At 36.8% G+C, this 22839-nt stretch overlaps 1 protein-coding gene across 1 annotated transcript; it reads right to left on the bottom strand.

Annotated features, from left to right (window-relative positions):
• Positions 1-3126: 3126 nt before the first annotated feature.
• CASP8AP2 (caspase 8 associated protein 2) lies at positions 3127-22391 on the bottom strand. Its single transcript, XM_010082549.1, has 9 exons — positions 22315-22391; positions 21123-21203; positions 19201-19301; positions 17938-18012; positions 16615-16730; positions 11840-14367; positions 6442-9403; positions 4494-4593; positions 3127-3183 (listed from the first exon to the last, which is right to left on the bottom strand). The coding sequence occupies exons 1-9, from the start codon at positions 22361-22363 to the stop codon at positions 3127-3129; spliced, it is 6069 nt and encodes a 2022-aa protein (XP_010080851.1). The 5' UTR covers positions 22364-22391.
• Positions 22392-22839: the final 448 nt, after the last annotated feature.

Here is a 22839-nt window from a genome sequence, read left to right as displayed (position 1 = left end):
TTCCACTCAACACTAACACAATGTTTCTAGAAAAAGAGTGGAGTTGTAGGTTCTAATTGTGGCTTACAGGTTTTATGTAGTTTGTGAAATTGTCCAATTTCTGATACAGTCACGTCCACTAAAAAATAAGCAGCATGTATGCAGAGCAGTAATAGCATCAGAGCAGCAGCTGATTACTTCCATGTTTATTGGCCAGAACATCAACACAGCTACTCATTTACACAAACTAACAGAAGTCGATTTTAATGCTGCTTCACACCATTGGTAGTTGTCAAGTCATTAGCCAACAGTTCGAGAAAATGTCTTCATTTACCTGAGGTTTCACAAATAAGACTGTAGGTTTACATACAGTACATTTTGCATATAAGTATCAAAATCCTTATTGGAGAAATAAATTACAAACAATGGTACAAAACCACTCCAAGCCAACTTTGTTCAACAAGAACATATCTGTGTGAATCTTACAGTTTTATTTTTTTGCATTACTCTTACAGTAAGCAAACTATTCAGTTTATACAAAATAAACCTGGAGTTTCATATAGTTAAAAAAATCATCTTTGGCTAAACAAAACTCTCTATTTTTATACATATATTTATATATATACACACATCCGCTATTTTACATGACCATGTAGGAACCTGTACACATACTTACAACAGAGAGAACATTAAAAAAAGTTTCATAATTTACAAAAAAAAGGAATCCAAGTCAGAACCCAAATAGTCAAACCCCACCCCCCATCACCTGTACAGATAAGAAAGTAAGTAAACACAGACAAGGAATAAACAACTTTGTAATAAAATACTGTCTGCTTTTTTGAGACAGAAAGGAAGCACTTAAGAGGAGAGAAGCTACTTCCCTCAGTGCCTTTAGTACTGTGCATGTTTTGATCTCCAGGGATATGGTTAAAAGAATACTCTTAGAGTCTGATTTTTCCACAAACACGAATGCTACTCTGCAAACTGACTATTCTGAGAAGAGATTCAGTTAAATTTAAAACTCCAATAAGTAAACAATTGTCACTAATTTTTGTTAAGAACAAGCACGGGCAGGTATACCACTCCCCCCCAGAAATCTCTAGGTGCTGCCGGTGTAGCATGGAAGATGACACTTGATCATCAAAAGCAAATGTTTTAGAAGCAAACACAAATGATGGAAGACTGCCAGAACTGACATCATCACCTACTCAAGTCACTCCTTGTAACATGTTCCCCAGCGCTGCCTAAAATGAGGACAGTCCACTGTTTGTCAGCATGACAATCTATTCCATAGGTCACATTTACAATACTCCAAAGGTGTCAGTGGCAACATGACAAATTATCTGATGGTTTATTAGAATGAGAAGTCTGTCCCATTAGTTGGGGTGGGAACAAAAAAACATTATGCTGAAACTGAAGAAGTGGTCATTGCATTCTGAAAAAAAGCCAATTTAATCCAAGTTGAAAGGCAATGCACTTAGGTGGGGCTCTTAAATGAAGCCTAACTAAACTCAGATGTTTTGACTGAGTAAAGGCTACAGCAATTCCAATCCTCAATAAAGAATAAAACTGCAAACATCAGTGAATTCGTAATACAAAAACTTGTGCAACTTCCAGGAATGCTTCTTAGGGAGAAGAAAAAAAACCCCACAAAACTCCAACTTCTTAAAAATTTGGGATAAAGCAGGAATATATATGAGATGTGTGTGTGTATACATATACATACACACAGACACTTTTAGTATGTACTGGAAGCAGTTATGAGAGTTCTTTAAAATAGAACATAATGAATTTCTAATGTACTAAACAATTGGTAAAGATAGATACAATTGCTGTTCAAACATGCCAAGCTGAAAAGCTTTTGAAACTGCTTGTTTTTACAGAAAAAGCTTTTCTCCTGGGGTTAGTAGGTAAAAAGTCACATTTTATAAAACTGTAAAGGTCTGTTTCTAAATTAATTTTTAAAGGAAAATAATTTGTCTTTTTATTTTTAACAAAACAGAACGTTCATTATGTTGAAGACCTAACTTTAGTACCTTTCCCAGATGTGATCTGGAGCAGAAAAACATATTAGCCTTTTCAAAAGGAAAAAAACAAAATTAAAAAATCCAATAGATTTTTCATTGACCCCCCATCCCCCCAGCTATTCAAAATTCAATACTAAGTCTTTTTAAATATCATCAGAACTGCAAAACACTTTTAAATGCAAGACATTTCTTTGTAAATGAATACTCATTACAGCATTTTGCAATTTAAAAGAAACTGAAAAACTGGTCACTGCATTAATGCCTGGCTTCACTCTCTCACAGATGTTGGGACTCATTTTATTTGACTTCAAAAATTGGAAAGTTAGAGGTCTAGACTAGGGGGTTAGATTTTCTCCATTGTCAAATGATGACAGATGGGCATCCTCAAAGAGAAATTCATTCACCTCTGTTGCACACTAGAAGTCATTAAGAAATGGTTTACATAACGTGCTTAAAACTGAAGACAAACCCTACACTCAGCGCGAGGTTCTCTCCTTGAAACCCACTACGAGCAACTGACAAAGAAGCAAGAACAACCTATTCCTTACCATCCGAATCCAATTACTAGATGAGCAGCATCTGGATTTACTGCTACGATTTCCCTACCTCATTTTAAAAACAAAAAAGCCTAACTGCTTAAAATATGTTTCAAGGTAACCAACATGATGTACCTGTCATTTTCCAGGATTATCTACCAACTGGATTCTACAGCGCTTTTACTTCTTAAAAATCATAGTTTGACATCACCATATGCAGTACTTCTGACAAGTTAAGTAAGAGCCGTTATTTTCGCTTGACAAGCACACACCCTTGTCTCTGCTTATAGAGCACATTTAACCAACAGGAGCTGTCCCCCCTTGAAATGATACTGCTCCATTTGTCTGCAGCCATTCTTTCCGAGCCAGTTTGTTTGTAAAGTTCCCTCTGTGTTATTCTGATATAGCACTTCAGTGGAAACAAGGATAGGGAAGTAAACAATTAACAGTGCATCAGATTTACCAAACTTAGTATTTGGACTTGGACACCTTCCACTAGCCCACCATATGAATGCAGTGGTTGTAGTCCACTGTTGCTGGTTAACAGCTAAACCCTGGAACCATGAAGCAACTTGGTGGTAGGTTTACTTGCACTTGGATTTCTTGAACAGCTTCATTAACTGCTTGAATCTTTCTGAAACCTAATGGAGGACAAAAAAAGACACATCATTAAGGCCCTAGATTTCCATACCTACCAAGACAAACTGATCTGACAGCATAAAGTATTTAAAAAAGACCACTACTTTATTTGCTTCCAATTAATTTTAGGAGAACCATTAACAGGTTAATTGGAGCTTTGACATCTGAAATAGCTTCCAGGTTAATCACAGAGAGCTACAGACAACTACTAGTTTAACACAGGTTTCCTTACAACAAGGAGGAAAAAAATGAAGGCTTCAAGTCAACTAGACTTGAATTTTGCCAGATATAACTGTGAGTAAGATTCAAATGTAAGGACAAAAGCTTATTTTGTACTCCATAAAAAGCACACTTTATTGGTTATTTTCTACCCTCTTATACGCTCTGTTGCTTCATGTATTTATGGCTCAACATGGACTAATCTGCCTGCCAGGGATTTTACAAAACTGGTCTGTAGATGACAGTCAAACATCTTTTTGTTTAGCATAGCTACAGCTTACATAGCGACCTCATTCAATTGTAAGTTAGTGCTTCTTATCGCTCCATGCATATTGCTATAGCCTATCTACCATCCACCAAGTAGCTAACTGGGAAGAGTGGCATAAAGGCACAGCTAACACTTCTATCAAACCATCCACCCAAACAGCTTCTAAACCCTGCAAAGACTCTGTAACCACGCAACAGAACATCCTAAAAGCCAAATTCCAAGCATGCAGGATTTCCTAACTTACTCAAAGGAGTATTCTTCCCTTTTTAGACTTGCAGGATAGAGGTTAAGATAGCAATTCAAGACAAGTACAAAGTTACATGCAAACCACTGCAAAGTTCTACATCAATTTGACAGCTATGAAGTTTCTTAATTAAAAAGTGAAAGAAAAAAAGGAAACATTTTAATTAAAAATGTCCATTCTGCAAAATCCTGGTATTTTTTCCAGCTCTAATTTTAATCCTTTTGTCATTTATTAAATGTGTGCAAAGGCTCTAAGCCTCTCCAAATTACCTTTCTTTATCTAAGTGCTCATCCAACAATAGAAACAATCCTGTTGTCCCTGGCTTATGACTGGACACAGCAGTTTTAAGGGACCACTGAAACAAGAACTGAAAAATCCCTGGACCATAATATCCCTATAACGTATATTTTTTAAAAAGTCACAACTGGGAGAATCTAATGTTCTTTTTTCAAGAACTCCCCCCTAAAAAGATAGGAGGAAAAAACAACTCCAAATTAGCAGAAAGTCTCCAAAGGTTTTTGTTCAACTGCAATCATAAATGTAGCAACATAGTTATCAAATATAAGAACAATAACACCTACCTGATTTGGGCTTTTGTTCAGCCTAGTCGCTAAGGAAACAAAGGTTTTGCTTGATGGTCCTTTCCTCTGACATTCCAGCAAAATTTCTCGGTCATCATTTCTATAGCCAAACCAGATTTTAAAAATATTAATACATATATATGTGCACATGCACACAAACAAAAAAATACATACAAGCATATCTAAAATTCTGAGTCTTTCCACACTACGGAACATGAGTTCAAACAGCAGCAATGAACTTACAGAGGATCCTCCACTCTACCAGCACAGGGTAACAGAGTCAGTACAAATAAGTGGTAGTGGAAATCATGCTATCCTGTTAGGAAGGGCAGGGTTATTACAATATAGTTAGTCCAAAATCAAAGTAATCAAAAAGAGTTTTAAGCATCTAAAGCACATTTAGACTTGAATTGACAGGAACTCATAAATTCAACAAGAGTGAGTAGATCTTGGTGGACTTGCCTCAGTTTGCAAGGCTAGGTAGCAGCTTTCACCTGAGGCCCACTGACATTCAAAGATTAAACAGAGAGGTGTTTGACTTCTGTAAGTGGCTTAACAGAACAAACATACTCAGAGCACATCTACTGCTCACATGAGAATAAAGGACCAGGAGTCTATTCTTGTGTGTCATCAACTTACTGTTTGTTTCATTAATGATTTAGGTATATGTAAAATGTATACAGACACAGTTATTAAACAGCTGCTACTATAGATCTTTGGTTGAAACATGTCATTCCAACAGATTATATTAAATCTCCTCCATTTCAAAGAAAAATGTAATAACTAGTTACTTACATAAACTTTTTTTTTAGGCATCGTTCAAAGATCATTTCAAAGAAAAATGTAATAACTAGTTATTTACATAAACTTTTTTTTTGGCATAGTTCAAAGACGGACAAAGACTGTGACACAGAAAGCCTAGTCATATTCATAAGGAAAACTGTAATAATATCTTCCTATCTCATTGGCTTGCACATTAAAAATCGTATTCATTTTTGCAATCTCTTCCCCATAAAGGCGTCGATTTGCTTTTAAAATGCTACCTACAAACTTGCTTTATATCTGAACTAGAGTTCAGAAAAGTCTGTTCTGAAAATTCTAGGAGCCCCTTTTTAAAGTGTTGATTGTATCAAGTTGTAGCAAGAACAGCAAAACCTACTAACTATAATTTCTTAGGGATAAGAACACACCACAATAACTTTGCACGTATCTTCGAGACACAGTCACCTCATGCGTCACCCACATCCTACTAACTGGAATATATGGGCTGAATGGTTGACTAGTACATTTCTGCAGATTGAGCAGTGTAGACCCCAAAACAGAAAACTGTTTGCTCTCAGACCTTCTCACAGTGGGGGAAATCTTTAGCTGCTCTCCTTTACCTAGTCACCAGGCCTTGTAGGAACATCAAAGACCTCCATCCCTTACCAAGTCTGGCCGGAATTTTTGGGTAAGAAAGGGAACGGAGAGGGGAAACAAAAATATAGTAAGTTTTGTTACCTTACCATATAAGCTTTAAAACCAAAAGCAAAAAGTAGTCTTGTTCTGGGAGATCTGGATGATGGAATTAGTTATGATGCATGGAAGCCACCTTCTTTAAGACAAATCTGATTTAACCTACCCAAGAAATGACCCAAAATTTTTCTCTTCCAAGGCTGCTAACAGGATTACATTAAATCAGTTCATCTTTTAAATTTGTTTTCACCTGGATAACTGTTACAGAAAAAGTATAAAATAGACTTTGGTACATTTCAGTGGTACTCTAGGAAGAGACCTCAATCTGCCATCCTGCATAGATAGGAGGAGACTCCCACTCCACTATTTACAGGACATAGAACTGCCGAATAACCTCAGCCGTCAGCTAAATATCCTTCTCTTCCCACTTCTCAGCATATCAGGTAGTTTAAAAAAACCCTAGAACAATCAAACAGATCAAATAAAAAATTACCTTGTCCAGGAAACTACTACTTCTCCCTTCTTTTTAATGATGTTTTTGGCATACAGACTAGGTGATGATGCAGATGAAGCCAAAGGAGAAGAGTCTTTGTTCTGCTGTAACTCATTCTTCTTACTGGAACATTGTTTGGGTGCTGAAATTACCTCTTCAGGTTTCACATCAATTGTATCACCCCCTTCACCCGCTGATTCAGTTTCTTTTCGTTGCCTTTTTGAGTTGAAATTCTCTCCAACAGCCTCCTTTTTCCTTTTTTTACAGTTTTTATCATCTACACTTATCTGGCATCCTACATCAGTATTCAACGTGGATTTTGTTTCAAGATTACATTCACCTGCTACAATCTCATTGGAAAGCTCTTCTGTTAAGTCTATAAATGCATCAGAGCACTCCTTTAGTTCTTCCTTTTTATCATGGATTTCTGAGTTAGCTGCAGAGATTTCCTGAGCCCTGTTACCTGCAGTGGATTCCACTGCGAGACATGAAGTTTCACTAACAATCTCATCTGTTAAGTCTATATATGACTCCACCCTGCATTCAGTGGGAAAAGAAGCTCGAGATCTAACACCCATTTCATTTATGTTTTCAGATACTTTCAACTTGTGTGTCTGAGATTGCTCAGAGCCTTCATCTCGGCTTTCAGCATCATGACTCTCTGTGTTTGAAGATTTTCTACAAGGTCCAAGCAACCCAGGAGCTTCTTCCTTTCCAGTGCTATTATGTGACTCCTTAAGAGGTTGAGGTAAGGCAGGATTTTGTTCTTGTCCAGTGCTGACACAAGGCAACTGATCCATCTTAATCAGATCTGGTTTGACTGTTTCCTGCACAGTGGCTGCTGTGGCACTCTGACTGGCCCTTTCTTTTTCCCCACTTCTCATTTCTTCTTTTTCAATCTTGGTTGAGGATGCCCGTGCTTCCTTCACTGAAGCCACCTGATCAGATGCTGGGAAGGCAGATGGCACCGCACGCCTAATCTTTACAATAAAATGATCATTGGATTTCTCCATGATTACTGCATGCATGGGTAAGCTAGGGCGACACTGAAAACCAGGAGCAACAGGCCGACTTGCCCATGATGAAGAACAACTTGATTTACTGCTTGAATTATCAGATTCTAAAGCCAAATGAATGTCCTGTTCAGTGGCATCCTCCTCTTCAAGAAGTGCATCTTCGCTGTAATGTGCGCTGAGAACACCTTCGGGAGTTGAGCTAGAAGTACTCTCAGGTTTTAGGAAGCTGAGGTGAGCATCTGATTTCAAAGGTGATGGAACAGTTAAGGAAACAGCCAAATCTTCAAGGAGGATAGAAGAAACAAATGATTTATTCTTTTGTAAACTGCATTCATCTTCTTTGCATGAAGCTGCATTTGTAGGAACCTCAAACATACAGCTTTCATCTAGTACATCTGGATGAACAGACATCTGAAGCCTAGATACTAAAGAGGGAGATCTTACAGGTGAAACAATAGGCCAGTTAATATCGTCTACTGGTCGAGATTCCACACAAGTCTCCTTTGGAGCAATCTCTTGCACCAGTCCAGCAGCATTACCTCTGCATTTATGAGTGTCTAAAAACTGTTTTTCTGGAGTCCTGAATTCCCACTCATGTCTGTCGATATTACCACCATTTTTTTCCAAGAGATCAGAGCCTTGCAATAAGCTTTTGAAAATTTCACCCATTTGAGCATCGCTTACAAGATTAAATGTAAGACTGGACGCCTGTTGTTCTGTGAGAAGGTCATAGCTAATATCAGACTTGCTAGTATCTCTGGATAGCTGGAATCCTTCCTTTTCATATTTTACACCCTTCGATGGAGTGAGAGTGCCTTGCAAATTATTGTCTTTAGAGAGGTGCACTTTGGTTTGGGAATTCCTCGTGTTACCAATAGAATTAAGACATTTTGTAAAGGCAGTTTTTGGTGCATCTGTTTTATTTTTCTCATGGTGACACTTAGGTCGTTGATAGTCTGGAATTTGCTTCGAAAGGATATATTCTTCAGGTTTTTGAGATCTGGCTTTCAGGGACTTTTTTCTAGATCTTTGCACATTATTTTTATGACTGATTTTGTGGTTTTGCTTTCCTGCTCTTTCAAACTTCCTTTCCTCACTCTCATTTCCCACATTTACCACATCACATAGTTTTATTATAATTCTCCTTATCTTTTCAAATAAGTAATCAAGCTGTTCATCTACAAATTTCCATAACTGTTTTTTCATATCTGATACTTTCTGTTCAAAAAGACGGTCCACTATTGCATTCTTTTTAAGTTGCTTAAGTTTGGACTCTATAATATCACAGATATCCAATTTTAATGTCTCACCTAATGTAGACATCTTGGAAAAGTTCAAGTATTTTATTAATGATGTAAAATTTATGATACCAGATTCTATAATTCTGTGAAAATGCTGAACTGGGAAGTGTACCTTGAACTTCATATAATTTTTCCTCATTTGTTTTCGTATAGCTCTTAGCATCTGCATGATTTCTTGTACATTTGAAGGCTCAACAATAACATGAACTATTTTCTCAAGACAAGCAACGCTCACAGTTTTATTTTTCTTCATATCCTTTGAAGATTTGAAAGTATGATTTCTATGCCTCTCTCTGTTTTTCTTTGTACTTACTTGCACAGGAACAAATTTTCCATTACCTTCATTGCTACATACAGTTTTGCTCTTTTGATTCTGCGGACTGCTGGTCAAATTTTGTGTCTCAGGAGAAGTTTTTGGTCTTGACTTTTTTGTATTTTCAGAGCCTCTTTCTGGTTTAGATTTTTCTTCATCTTCATCACTGCTTATGATTTCTCCTTCTTCTATTTCATCTGAAGAGATACTCAGTTGGGACTCCATCTCTAAGCGTTCATCAGACATGCTAACTGGCTTTTGATTTTCTTTGTTGACCTCCTTTGACAAATTCTTTGAGGGACAGACGACAACCGTACTTTCAGGAATTAAATCTATAAGAAGAAAACAGTATGTTAAAGACCATAAAGAATGCAATTATAAACAGACATTTTCAGAAAAACCTGGAAGATTCTCCTCTGTAAAGTGACCGTTCAGAACGGTTTGCGTGAAACTGCCAATGTTAACTCAGGAAGTTTTGAGCTATGACAAGTTTGGGTGGTTTGCTTCAGCAGCTGCTAGTTTAAGGGATTTTTCTGAGCTTTAAAGGGCAAATGAGACTTCAACATTTCACCAAAAACATGTGATCTCTCTCACAATTATATCCATTCAAACCAGAAAAATCTAGCAGCTTCCATCAATTTTGAACTTCTTTCTTTCCACTTACTTTAACAGGTTCTCTGAACACTGCACAAGCTGAATTTTAACACCATTCTGGACTAACATTTACATACAGTAGGTGGCTTTTCTTTCAACAGTCTCACAACAAAACCATAATGAGAACAAATGGTCTATTAATGTTCACATTCAACTTCCTTTACCAGGGCCAATAAAATGTTTTTTTGAGTCTTTCAATAAACGGACATACTAAACAAAAAGAGCACTAGGCAGCGCACACATGATAAAACTCCTATTCTGGTTTTTTGATGCATTTAAGATTACCAACGCTGCAACTCAGTGCATTGAGCAACTCATTTTTCTTAGAAATTTTGGAAAAAGCCTCCAGTTCAGGTTCCTGAATGACAGGAATGGGGAATGAGATATGTGAGAGGAAAGGCCAAAGTTCTAACAAATGTAGCATGCCTTACTCTTTCTCACAAATAAGTTTATTAAACGTTCCGTATTTTTGAGATATCATTAAATATGTATTTAATCATTATTTAAATTCAAACCAAATGTTATTTCGTTAAGAAAAATAAGTAATTACAGTTAACTACAAAGCAGCATGTCACAAAAGATGAAAAGGCAAGCTCATTTCCATTGTACAAAAATTCCACTGAAGTGCACACGTATTGATTAATGAGATCTGCAGTTATTTTTAGGCTTGCTGGGCACTCTACTAATAAAAACACTTATGTCCAATTGCACATAGATTAGACTGCTTAATGACCTCTAACAAACATTTAATCTCATAAAAGATCATATCTAAATTGCACTCCATAAAAAATGAACTCGTGATTAACATTTTAGAGCAACATCTGAAATGTTAACTTACACAGATTCTACAGGAGCAAAAACATTCCATCATTTCAGTTTTACAAGGATCAACACCTTCTCAAACCAATCACTTCAATATTTTGACAAACCAAAGTACAAAATGAAAGTGATCAAACCATAGTAATTAACACATGTACTCCTGTCCTGCAGAACAGTAGAAAGGTGAGTACTGAATTTTGAGGCTACAAGAAACCATAGTCTCCTGTCAATAACACATTCAGAACATTTGATACGAGTATCATTAGTTAGATCACAAGACAACAAGGCATCTAACTTCAGAGCTGAAAATCACTGTTTTGTAATTTAGCAGCCAGTTCTGAACAGGATGGATTCCTCTAATGAGTAAGTCAGGGAAAATACTTCTATTTGATGTTCATCTACTCCGCTCCAAAAGCTCTTGTGTACTCCCGATATTTCAAAGAACATAAAAGCACAAGAGACAGAATTCCAGAGTAAACACTAAGATTTGCAAAAAACCCATGAGGATTATGCTCTGAAAGATAAGAAAAAGGATTTAAATGCCACTATCCCATTCCTCTTCTAGTAGGAAATCTAAACTTCCAATAAACTTTTTATTAGTTGCAGCAGGACACTATAGAAAGAGTTAACTTCACACAAGTAAAATATTTAAACTTTGGGTCACCTACTTTTACTTCCTGTGAGTGCTGTCACCTTATTGTATCTCCCTGACAACTTATTTAGGAGTTAGCTCTCACTTCATTAACGATAAATCCTCATGTTCTACTTGTTCTCCTTTTTTCCCCACCAACAGACTCGCAATTACTAAATATATATAAAAATTCACACTGAAATTAATTCAGATGGAGACCACAGCCTTCTCTCAGCTGACATTCCTAGAAATTAAGTCTCGGGTACTCTCTCACAAATAAATACTTGAAAGAATATGATCCTAAATAACTTTGGCTTCTACAATTTCAGAGAAAAACATAATGAGCTCTACTCAGAATTAACCACAATTAAGAAACACATATGTATTTTTTTAGAAGTTAGTAAGTACATAACTTGTTTCAACCACTCATCTGTCAGCAGTGACAAACTCCAATTTTTATAGCACTAATGTTCAGTTGGCTACAATCTTAACTGCACTGTTAAACAGTTCCCATGTAAACAAAAAGGGACCACTATGACTTACATAGCTAAAGAAGAAACAATTTTTACTTTTGAGAAAGCAGTTAAAGTCATTTCTGCTTTCCACAAATGGATCTTGTAAGTCTTTGCGTAGAAGATAAATCAGAATACACATATACAAATACCTTTGTTGTAACTCCTCACAAGACCTTTGCAGGGACTTTCCACCTTAAGTGCTTTAGCCAAAGGACGCATTGGACTGTTCAGAGGGCTGATGGCCTTCGGAATATACCTCAAGTGATTGAGATCAATGCTCAGTATTGAGCTGTCATCATCAACAGGAACTGGGTTAGTTTCTTTCTCTTTAGGTTGAGGATATATTTCACCACTAAGAGAAGATGCTGCTGTACTGACTTCAGTTAAGTCCGGCTCCAGATCACAAGCATTCTGGTCAACTAATGGTTCCTCCTTACCAGTTAACATAGTTCTCTCAAGTGACTGAAATGTACTCATATTAATTTTGCAGATACCCTTTTCCTCATCAGGACACTCAACGTTTTCTGCAGCCAAGTGATCATCGTCCTTCACTACTTCCATTAAAGACTCTGGTTTTGTTTCACTAATATCATCTGCGACATCACAGGACTTCAGGTCACCAGAACTTCTGGTTTCTGAGTCATTTATGACAAGGTTTTGAGAGCCACGTTGGTCTGCTGAGCTTTCTATGTCAGCAGCTGGCCGTATTTTATCTTCCTCTTTTTTCTCGCCTGCTGACTCAGGAATGACTCCCATACTTGCACTGGCAGGTTCAGATTGTGCCACTTCTGCTGCAGATACATTATCATCCTGCATCTCACCCACTGTCCCAGGCAAGTTTTCACAATCTGCCACAGACCCTGTCACCTCCATGGGCAAAGATTCAGGGTCATTCAGATCTCTCTCTGCCACTGCTGCTGCTGAGGTTTCCGATTCAACCAGCTCACAAGCCTCTACTGCTTCTGTCATTTCAGCCTGCACCTCATCAGGAGCCAGTACCTCTGCTGATCCTGGCAAGGCCTGGGGCTGTACCTGACCCACTTCTGCTTCTGGTAAGGTTTCTGAGCTCACTTCATCAGGTGCCACTGCTGGCAATGCATCAGACTGTGCTGGATCTGCTACTTTCAAGGCTTCATTTTCAAAATTGACAGAAACAGGCAGTGCTGGTTCCACGTCGCTTTGAGCTGCACTGTCCAGAACTTGTAGCATTGAATTAGTTTGCTCTGTGGGTCCACAGTTAACAGGGTGGGCAGAATCTAACAGTTCTGCCTGCAGCATGAGCTCTGCACTTCCTTCATCAGCGGCCTTTTGAGAAGGTGTTTTAAGTCCATCCATTGGAGAGAGACATTGTTTCTTAGCAGGAGAAAGAGTTAAATTTAGCTTTTCCATAAAGCTAAGTTTTAAGTCTTTGCTTTTGGTCCCAGTGTGATCACCTTTAGTTTTGGGAACTTTATGGTCTTTTAAGCTATCTGCTACTTTGGATGTTTCTTCTAGCTTACTGGACCTGTTTCTCTCACCTTTTGTAACATCTGTAACTTTCTTGGATTCTTTTGCAGATTGGTGAGAAATCTCTTTTGCAACTTTTCTTTCATTTCTAAAATGTCTATTTTCATCCTGATTCTCTCTTTCTCTTTTCCTTTTTTCTTCAGTTCTGTGCCTTTCTGATTTGGAATGTGCTGTTTCCCATTCATATCTACTACTATTTTCCTTCAAGCGTGCATATTTATGCTCTCTGCTGTTGGAATTAGAAGGCGAAGTCCTTCCTTCTCGAGAAGTATGATCATTTGTTCCCCTGTCTCTCCTGCAGTCGATGTCTTTTCCTTTTCTAGACTCTTCCATGCGACATCTATGTGATTCGTGAACACTCCTTGAATGCTCATTCTTTGAGTGTGGACTACTCCCTCTCCCGGACCTCCTTGGTTGCTCTTGTAGCTTTTCATTTGGTTTATTTTTTTGGCCAGCATTTTTTTCATCTTTATCATGTGTTTTAATGTCTTTTTTAAATACATTTTGTGATCTCTCATCAGCATACAATTCACCCCTTGTTTGAAATCTGTCTTTACTGGTAGTTTGTTTCTCCCAGGAGGAAACATCTCTTTCTACTCTTCTTTCTGCACTTGGACTGCATTTGAGTTTTATGGTCTGACTTTTTTGTTGCAACTCATTTTTACTAGCCTTCTCTGAAGGAGTTTTCAGCTTTGGCTGAGGATCTGAATTCCCTTCTTCACTGTCACCATTGTTACAGTTACCACTGTTTCCGGTGCTCTGATGTCCTTCTCTTTTGTATTTGTTGACATTTCCCCTTCTATACTGTTCATTACTTTTCATTTCTTTTCTTTCCTTTCTGTTATCCTTGTTGAAACTATGGTCATAGTTTGGTGGACACGTATGAGTATCATCATTACAGAGCTCTTCGGAAGGGTATCTCAGTAAATGTGGAGTGTTTCTTTTTTCAGAGCTAGACTTCCCATTGTCCCTATTATGAGACGAGTGACTGTGGTGTGTATCTTTTGAACAGTCATTTTTCATTCTGTGCTCCATCTTTATACTGTCACCTAAATCAGAAAGTCTGAGTTTGGAATCTTTTGTTTTACACATCTCAGAGCACCTTCCATTAGCTGATCCTGGAAGGTACGTTCTGGAGAAGCTACTTCGATGACTGGGAAATTCTGACAACCTGTTTATAAAAACAAAAAAAGACATGTTAGTTTTTGGAATTTATTTAAACATAGCTAAAGCTGAATTGCAATAAATCCGTATCTAAAAAATTTTCATACTTTCCTTCAGCTTCAAGTTGAAAAAATACGTGGGATAAAAATAGAAGCTTAACAATACCCATTAGCGCTCAGTAAAGGAATATAATTTGTATGCATATTTTCCAAATGAAATTCATCTGAAGAAAAAGCAAGATCTGTGGAAATATACTGTATTGGGTCTAACTAACAATTTCAGTAATTCAGAATAGTATTTCATTGTCCAGCAATAATAAGAGCATTCCCCTAGGAAAAAAAAAAAGTTGTTCTTTACAGCATTAGTGATTTAAAAAAATAATAATCAAAAAGAGATCAATTCAGTAGTTTACTATTTGGTAAACTGGCAACCAAACGAATAAGTTCAAGAGTAAAATATTTCTGTATTTATTTCAAATAAAAAATGGGGTTGGTTTTGCTTTATCAAACTGAACGCTTCCTATGGACCAATACAGTAAATTTAAATATGTAATGATGAGCTTATACAACTGGCTCTACTCCAAGAATGTGACATTGGGATGTGAACTGAACATTCAACTAAAGCAACGCTGCTGCTGTGTAATCCAAACCCCCTTCCTATATTTCTGTTTGATTTTGAAATATATTGACAAGTTTTTGCCATGCTTTAGGCTGGCTACTAAATCTGCATATATGTGTGAAGAATGTGATTGCATCCAAGTGGGGTTTTTGGGATTTTTTTAATTTGTTTTGATTTTTTTTTTTGAGATGAGCACTAACAATTTCCCTTAAATATATTATACTTGAAGTAGTCTTTACAGAGATGTAGACTGCTTAAGATGAGCTAATTTATTATAGACCATGCAGCAAAGAATACCCTACTTCTAAGACCTCAAAGTACCACATTCCCCACAATTTTCCATAATGGATGCCTCCAAAATACATAGATCAAATACTTTGTTCATAAATTTTCATCACCATCAGAAGGTATTGCAAAGGAATTTGTAAACTCTTTAATAAAGGCAAGTATTTGAAACATGAAAATATTTTTCAAACAATTTAATCTAAAACCCAGAAAATTACCTACATGCAAACATGTGAAAATGACAGCTACCGTGTCAAAGACAATCAACTGAATTACACGTGTTAAAACCTCTTGATCTCCATCAAATAATTTCTGGTATTTTTTTGTATTTAGAAAAATAATTGCATAGTTAATATGCATATAGCCTCTAGCACAGTAACATCAAACTAACCTTTGTCTTTATGACATCTTCTGGTGCGAGAAAATACCAAATGGTTAAACTGAAACACAAACCAATGATGTGACTGACGTCACACAAGTGACAAGCAGACCTTGTGACAAGCTAGGAGTCCTGAATCTTGCACCACTGCTTGGGTTTCAAGTGGTCCAGAAACCTTACACTCAGCCACTCTCCCATCCGTACTTCAATATTTTCAACTCCTTGCAGTCAGATGTGCAGTATACAGAAATTACCAAGAATTTTCTAGCTGCTATCCTTCACCACTGGAAACAATGCTTTCAGACCTTACCACAAAAACATTGTATAGACTCTTTATTTGTTTTCATTTGTTGTCTGAAAAGTTCCATGGAATTTGTGTCTGAGATCATAAAACAGACTAGTTCTGAAGCTGAACAGTGTAAGATAGTATCTGCTTTGAAACATGACAGATGGTTAGTAACCCACCAGGAATGGGTGATGAAACAAAACAAAACAAACAAGAAAAGAATTCAGGCAAATGGTCAACCTTTGGATTCCTCATTTTCTTAATTAGAAATCAAAGACCTCATCAAGGAAAGCAGATAGACACCCGTTCCCTCTGACTGTGCCAGTACTAAACCTCACAATTACAGAATCATGGAATAATTTAGGTTGGAAAAGACCTTTAAGATCATCAAGTCCAACTGTTAACCTAACACTGACAAGCCCACCACTGAACCATGTCCCTAAGCACCACATCTATATGTCTTTTAAATACCTCCAGGGATGGTGACTCAACCACTTCCCTGGGCAGCCTGTTCCAATGCTTGACAACCCCTTCCATGAAGAAATTTTTCCTAATATCCAGTACAGGGGGATGATCACTTCCCTAGTCCTGCTGGCCACCCTATTTCTGATACACAAAAGTTTCTCACAAGACTATAAACACCATCAGACAAAAAGCATGTTTACAGTTCTACTGTCTAGTTGTACCTTTGGTGGAGATTACTGATTTCTTCATCCTTACGGTTAATTTCCACTCTTGCTGTTTTGATAAGTGCTGAAATATTCTTTTTGAGAGCTTGGTTTTCATTCTGTAGAATGACATTCTGTTTTTAAATATATACAAAAAACAGAGTCGGGGCGGGGAAAAAGAGAAAAACAAGAATTAGCTTGAGTACCCAAACACGTAATGAAAAACAGTTAAAGACAACAATTAGAGAAAGCCTCATCATATGCAAACTGATAGAACATACAGAAACTTTGTAGAAGTCAGAATTACTGAGATCCAAAGGAGCTCTTTTCCTTTTTTTCTAACATCACTCACGTTTCTGCTCTTGTTTGTGTTCTTGGTAATTATTTAAGATGTTTTAAGGAAACAATTTATTAAAACTGAAATATGCAATAAACCAAGTTCCCATAGAGATAAAAAATTATAAACCTCCCCTTTACTTCATTCTTCTACTCAATTTATTGCTTTCCTGGTCACTGTGTCAAATGAGAGATGTATCTTTTAAGCACTTTCAGAGAAAGAGAGTAATTGTACTTCTTTCAAGATATCAAGACCAACTTTGGGTGTTCTATCATTATAACATTTCTAGATATGATTTTCTAGAACCCTGTCTGTCAATCCTAAAGACAGCCCATACTCTTAATAGTTGTCCTCAGCAAAGTCTGTTCAGAAAAGCAGACAAGTTTTGCAGAAAACAATTCAGAAATGTCACAGGACAGAAGTTGCTTACCACTGCAAACATAGAACCTTTGGGACTTATCTGTAATTCACAGTAAAGCATGTTGCAGAATTGCCCGAGATGATCTAATTATATAGAATGGCACATCACGGGGATACTAGCTCAAGTTGAAGAGCAGTTCAGCCTTATCCAAATGGCACTCTGCTGAAAGCAACGCAGAGATCCTCTTCCAGTTCTAATGACAGCTCAGTTACCTTTACAACTCTCTCCCTAGTGCACTAAAGAACTTTTGTTTAAAAAACCAAGAGAACGGGATACCTTTCTGGTAATTACTCATTTCACATGCTTATTTTCTAATTAAGGACATAGAAGATAGTTTTTAAGTAACTAAAGTCTTACGGCACACAACACTGTGAAACAAGTGAATTCACCTACTGATTTTGTCAGCAGGCTATCCTAGCAACTATCCTAGGCAGAAAAAGCTCCTAGCACCTACAGAGGTGCTTTACAAACCACGCATGTGATGGATTAATTCTGGAAAGCGTAAGCAATTAGCGCTCTCTCAAAGTAATATTTAGTTTGGTTTACATAAATATTGACACCATTGCCCTTTGAACTACAGTACCTGTGCCTGTATTTCCTTAAATTTCTTCATCAACTCTTTAATTTGCAGTTGACACTTTCCATATTCTGCCTGCAACTGTCAGAGAGAGAAGAATTCACAGCACAGAAGTGGACTTAATTACACTGAAAAGTTACTCCCCTAGATTTACAGTTAGCTGAGACAGCATTTTATATTACAAAGCTCTGCTTTTTCTCAAAAGTAACATTAAAGCCATATTAAAACAAAAAACTTCAATATGTTCCAACAGGTATACAAGTCCCTAAAACATCACAAACACTCAGATGAGAGGAAATCTACATGTGCTTGTCCAACAGTAATAGGCTAAAGAGTAACAGGAAGCCACATCATTGTGAAATTAAAGACATAATTATCAGGGAGCAGTTCTCAGAGCCCTACAGATGGGGACTTGTTTGTCAGGTTTTATATAATACAAAACAAGTAAGGAAAAACACAACAAGAAGTTACTACAAACAAACCTGGACGGCAAAAATAGACTGCGAAGGACATGCTCCTGTTGAGATTACAAAATTAAATAAAATATAATTGTCATGAGCCCTTCATTAAAAGTAGATGGAGACAAAACTTTCACAGAAGAATGGACAACTTCCCTATTGTCATACTTGACAGTCAACTGCTTTCAAACTTTCAAAGTGACATTCTCATCACTTAGCAGACTCCTGGAGGTTTTGCTCCTGCTTCTTCTATAGTACATTACATCTGTGGATGTCCTTCTCTTTTACTCTAAAGCTCAGATTTGTAGTTAAGATGTGTCTTATAGACAAGAATAGGTGTTCTGCTGGTTAGCTAGGAGGAGTTATGTACTGCGTGGTCATCTTCAGCGTCAAGGACAAAATTTAATGACACATAAGATTAATCCATGACCTATCTGCTTTAGTCTGGTAAAATGCGTTGGGAGAAATGTCAAGACTAGCTTTGTATCAGGTGTCTGAACAGACATTTAACTATAAGGAAATTACAGGAATTTTCCCATAATGTAGCTGATACATTAACTGCATGTAAAGAACGTTAAATGAGAACAAATCATGTCACATAGTGAGAGGTTCACTTATTTTTATAAACTCATTGACATAACAATTTATTAGCATACTCTTTTTTTTTTATTATTTTTTATTTAAAAGCAGTTTCCCTATGTTGCCAATAACATCAGCATACTGACAACATTTTTTTCCACTTTACGCAAGAAAACTTGGAACAAAAAAAACTCCCAAACACCACAATTGTTTTTGTCACATTAATACACACCTCATTGTAAGATGCTTCCTTTGCAGTCCCTTCTTCAATTAATATCTCATCAAATAAATTTAAGCCATTTCCAGCTTGTGCAGAATTTGGAGCAGAACTGTCTGTAGAAACAAAATAAATTACATAGAGGAAAAAATATTTTTCTAGACAGGCTGCACTGTATCACTGAGGAAAACACATTACCTTATCTGGATAAATTCCTAACCTGAATTTCAATGTTTATGTTAGTTTTACTGGAAATACTTGATCCAATTTACATTGACATAAAAGGTAAGGATGAAAAGTAAAGTTCAACTGAAAACATTGTGTCAGAAAAATTAAGAGAATATACAGGACACCTAACAACAAAGATCGGTGCATTTTGTGGTGATTAAATAATTTTGCATCAAAGGAGAGCCAACTCACAGTAAATCTGCCTAATTTACAAAGCAAGAAGGACTACATCTTAGCAGTGATCTGAGGTTCTGCAATTCCAGAGCTGATAGGTATCAGAAAGCTGTAATAAATATGTGCATCCTACAATTCATTCAGCTTTTGACCAGACTTCACCTTGGAAACATTTAGAGTTGAAAAAAAATTATTGAGAAAAAGAATACTCAGATGCCAATGACCTGCACATTCACATAGAGCAGTGTATCAGAACTAAATGCAAAGAGGAATGGAGCTACTGTAGAGCTGGGATGGGGTTGAATACCATGCCTCTTGTATCGAATAAATGTTCTCTGCTACTTCATATTCCCTCACAAATGTAAACTCCCTTGCTTTAGTTCCAAAAAAACAGTAAAAAAAAAAACCAAAACCAACACCCAAACACTTCAAGTATTTAGATAACGGTGCTTTTTCCTCAAATGAACTTGTGTGCTCTGTTCACCAAATAGGTGTTCGGGACAGAATCTGACTTACGACACCTCTGACATACAGATTCATTTGCAGAAAAATAAATGAAGTCAGCTATCAAAGCTGCACTTCAATCCTTTGGACAACACCATAATGCAAAGAGTATTATTTACACAATGGAAGACAATATGCAAATAACACCTGCATAGAACAAATATCTCACCAATCCTCTTTTCAAATTAAAAAAAAAAAATCATCAGAACTAGACTATATAAAATGTTTGCATTGCATTTACTTTTACTAAACAATGCACCTCACTACATCAAAGATACTTAGAGAATACTCTCATACACTGTTACTAATACAAAATGGAAAGAGAGAAAAAGATGTGTAGGTGCTTTATGTCTGTATGATATAGTATAGTCCTTCAATAAGAACTGAATGGCTTTACGGTAGTCAGTTCAGTAGAGAAATACTTGTTTAAATACTAAAAGCAGCATTTCATTAAACAGTCCACCAGGACTCCTAAAAAAGAACATGTGCTGGGTCCATTTCTTTCTTACCTTCAAAGAAATTAAAAGAAAACATTAATTTACATTAGCACGTCAAATTACTGAAAAAGTAACAAAAGGTTAAAAGAATGTAGTGAATGTACTGTATCACACAGAACGTATGCTTTGGAGCTCTCACTGGGGATTTAGAGACCAGTGACTGTTGGTTCTGGTCCTGAAGCTATTTAAAAAACACAAAAAGGTGCTTTCCCAAAGGTAAAATGTCCTATATGAAGGCATAGATAGAATAGCTGAGGCTTCTCTGCACTGCTTTATATGCCCAAGTCTCTTAAAATAGCCAGTATCACATGAAAATTACCTCATAATCATCCAGTTAATAGATTTAAGAACACTCTGCTGTATTTACAGAGTGTAGTGTATACGTCTTGAATTTGAACAAGTAGCTAGCTGAAGCATATGTTACACCAGCTAAATGCAAACTTAAAGCTAACTCTTGTCCTGCTTGAAACCAGACTAAGAAGCACACAGACTCTACAATGCTCCAAGCCAAGCAGCAAGATATACTCAACCTACCAGGAACTGTCAAACCGTTGTCCAAGCCATCATAAATATCCACTGAACTCTCATCACCTTCCTTGAAGGGAGAAGCTTCAGCTAAAGCGAGAAAAAAAAAAAAAAAGCCAAAGTAAACGTTAATAAACTCCAATATCTAACTTTCCCATACAATAAACATAGCTATGATCCCAGAGCAGGAGAGTGTAGTAAAAGTACTAACACAGACTAGTAGAAGACAGTGGAATTCTACCCAGCATGCTACTGGTTCTGTGGATAAAAGATCTTTAATCACCAGAGAGCAAAGACAGGCTTGTAAGATCAGTTCCCAGATATTACAAGAATCGTGAATTAAGCAAATTATATGGCTTTAAGTACAAGCAAAACATAAAATTATGAACTAAGTCAACTTGATCTGAATGTGAAACTTTTTTCTAGAATATATTGAACACAAAGTTATACAATTCAGAAACTAATACAAAAAACAGTATAACCACTACTGTTAAAAGAAGCATTTCTTGCTAAACAATAGAAAGCATTGTAAGTCTGTATCGTAATTCAAATAATTTTAGTATTGCCATCTATTCACATGCTAACTGGTTCTGCAAAACTATTTTAATCTAAATCTCCTCAGTCTCTTTTCATGTCTTTTTCCAATGCCTCTTATCACTCTCATCTCTCGTACGTGAATCTCTCTAGTTCTGCAAAAAATACTTTTACTATAAGAAAAATATTAACATCCACAGTCCTTCTGAGGCTGGGAATCTCACAAACATACACAGATCAACCAACTGCAGAGATCGAAATCATGCTACAGTACCTTAACTGCTGGTACTATACCAGATGATAGCACATTTGCTCATACAAGTAGCAAACAAAGGAACAATGTCCAAATACGTGCTTCATTAGGATACAGCAAAGGTTAAATGACACAGTGTAGAACACAGGGCAGAGGCCAGTTTCAGCCATCCCCTCATAACATACTAGAAACCCAAAGTACACAGTTATGGTGTAAAATCCAAACTTACTAATGGGATATGGCTTACACCAATACTGGGTCACAGCCATTTAGTTACAGTTGAAGCTCAGCAGTATTTTTCCCAACTTAAATTGGTTATGCCTTGTTTTCTAAGTTATTTTTGGACCTATTTATTTGCATAAGACTGCTTCTTTTATTTCACTGCAAAACAGAAAGTAATCTAACACATCTTACCACCATAGCGGATATCAAACAGTCCCAGTCCATCCTCATCTGTTGCCATGATACAGACTCCCTATGGCTTCCCCATCTACGAGTAAAATATCAGAAGACAACAGATTAACTGACAATTTCAGAACATTATCATAAACCAGAAGCACCTTGAAATAAGCCAATTACACCTGAGCTACCTGTGGCCCTTGCTCTTCAACAAAATCCAATACTAAAGTGAGAAAACTGTTACATCAAGATAACACCTGCAGAGCTGTATCAAGAAAAGTAAGAAACTGTCTGTCCTGTAAATAAGCATTCTTAAGAAGATCTTCAGCTGTATCTTTTATTCACATGTATTAAGTAAAGATCCTATAAATAAATTTTGGTATGAACACAACCACTGCATTCTATAAACAGCTTATTAAATTTAAATCTCAACCAGTTAAAACAATCTGAATTAATAATCCTGATTTCTTTTCTGCTGACCACTTAACAGCAAGGTTCCCCTGTCTGACCCCACCAGCCAAACCGATAAGGAGCAGCTGC

The sequence above is a fragment of the Pterocles gutturalis genome, unplaced genomic scaffold (assembly GCF_000699245.1).
Source record: "Pterocles gutturalis isolate BGI_N339 unplaced genomic scaffold, ASM69924v1 scaffold42714, whole genome shotgun sequence".
Taxonomy (NCBI): domain Eukaryota; kingdom Metazoa; phylum Chordata; class Aves; order Pterocliformes; family Pteroclidae; genus Pterocles; species Pterocles gutturalis.
This window is presented reverse-complemented; position numbering and strand designations above follow the sequence as displayed.

Coding starts and splice junctions, on each gene's coding strand:
- CASP8AP2 (XM_010082549.1), bottom strand. CDS start 22,363: ATGGCAACAGATGAGGATGGACTGGGACTGTTTGATATCCGCTATGGT. Junction 9,404..11,839: donor TGTGAGGAGTTACAACAAAG/GTATTTGTATAT, acceptor TTCTTCTTATAG/ATTTAATTCCTGAAAGTACG. Junction 3,184..4,493: donor TGAACAAAAGCCCAAATCAG/GTAGGTGTTATT, acceptor GTCCTCCATTAG/GTTTCAGAAAGATTCAAGCA.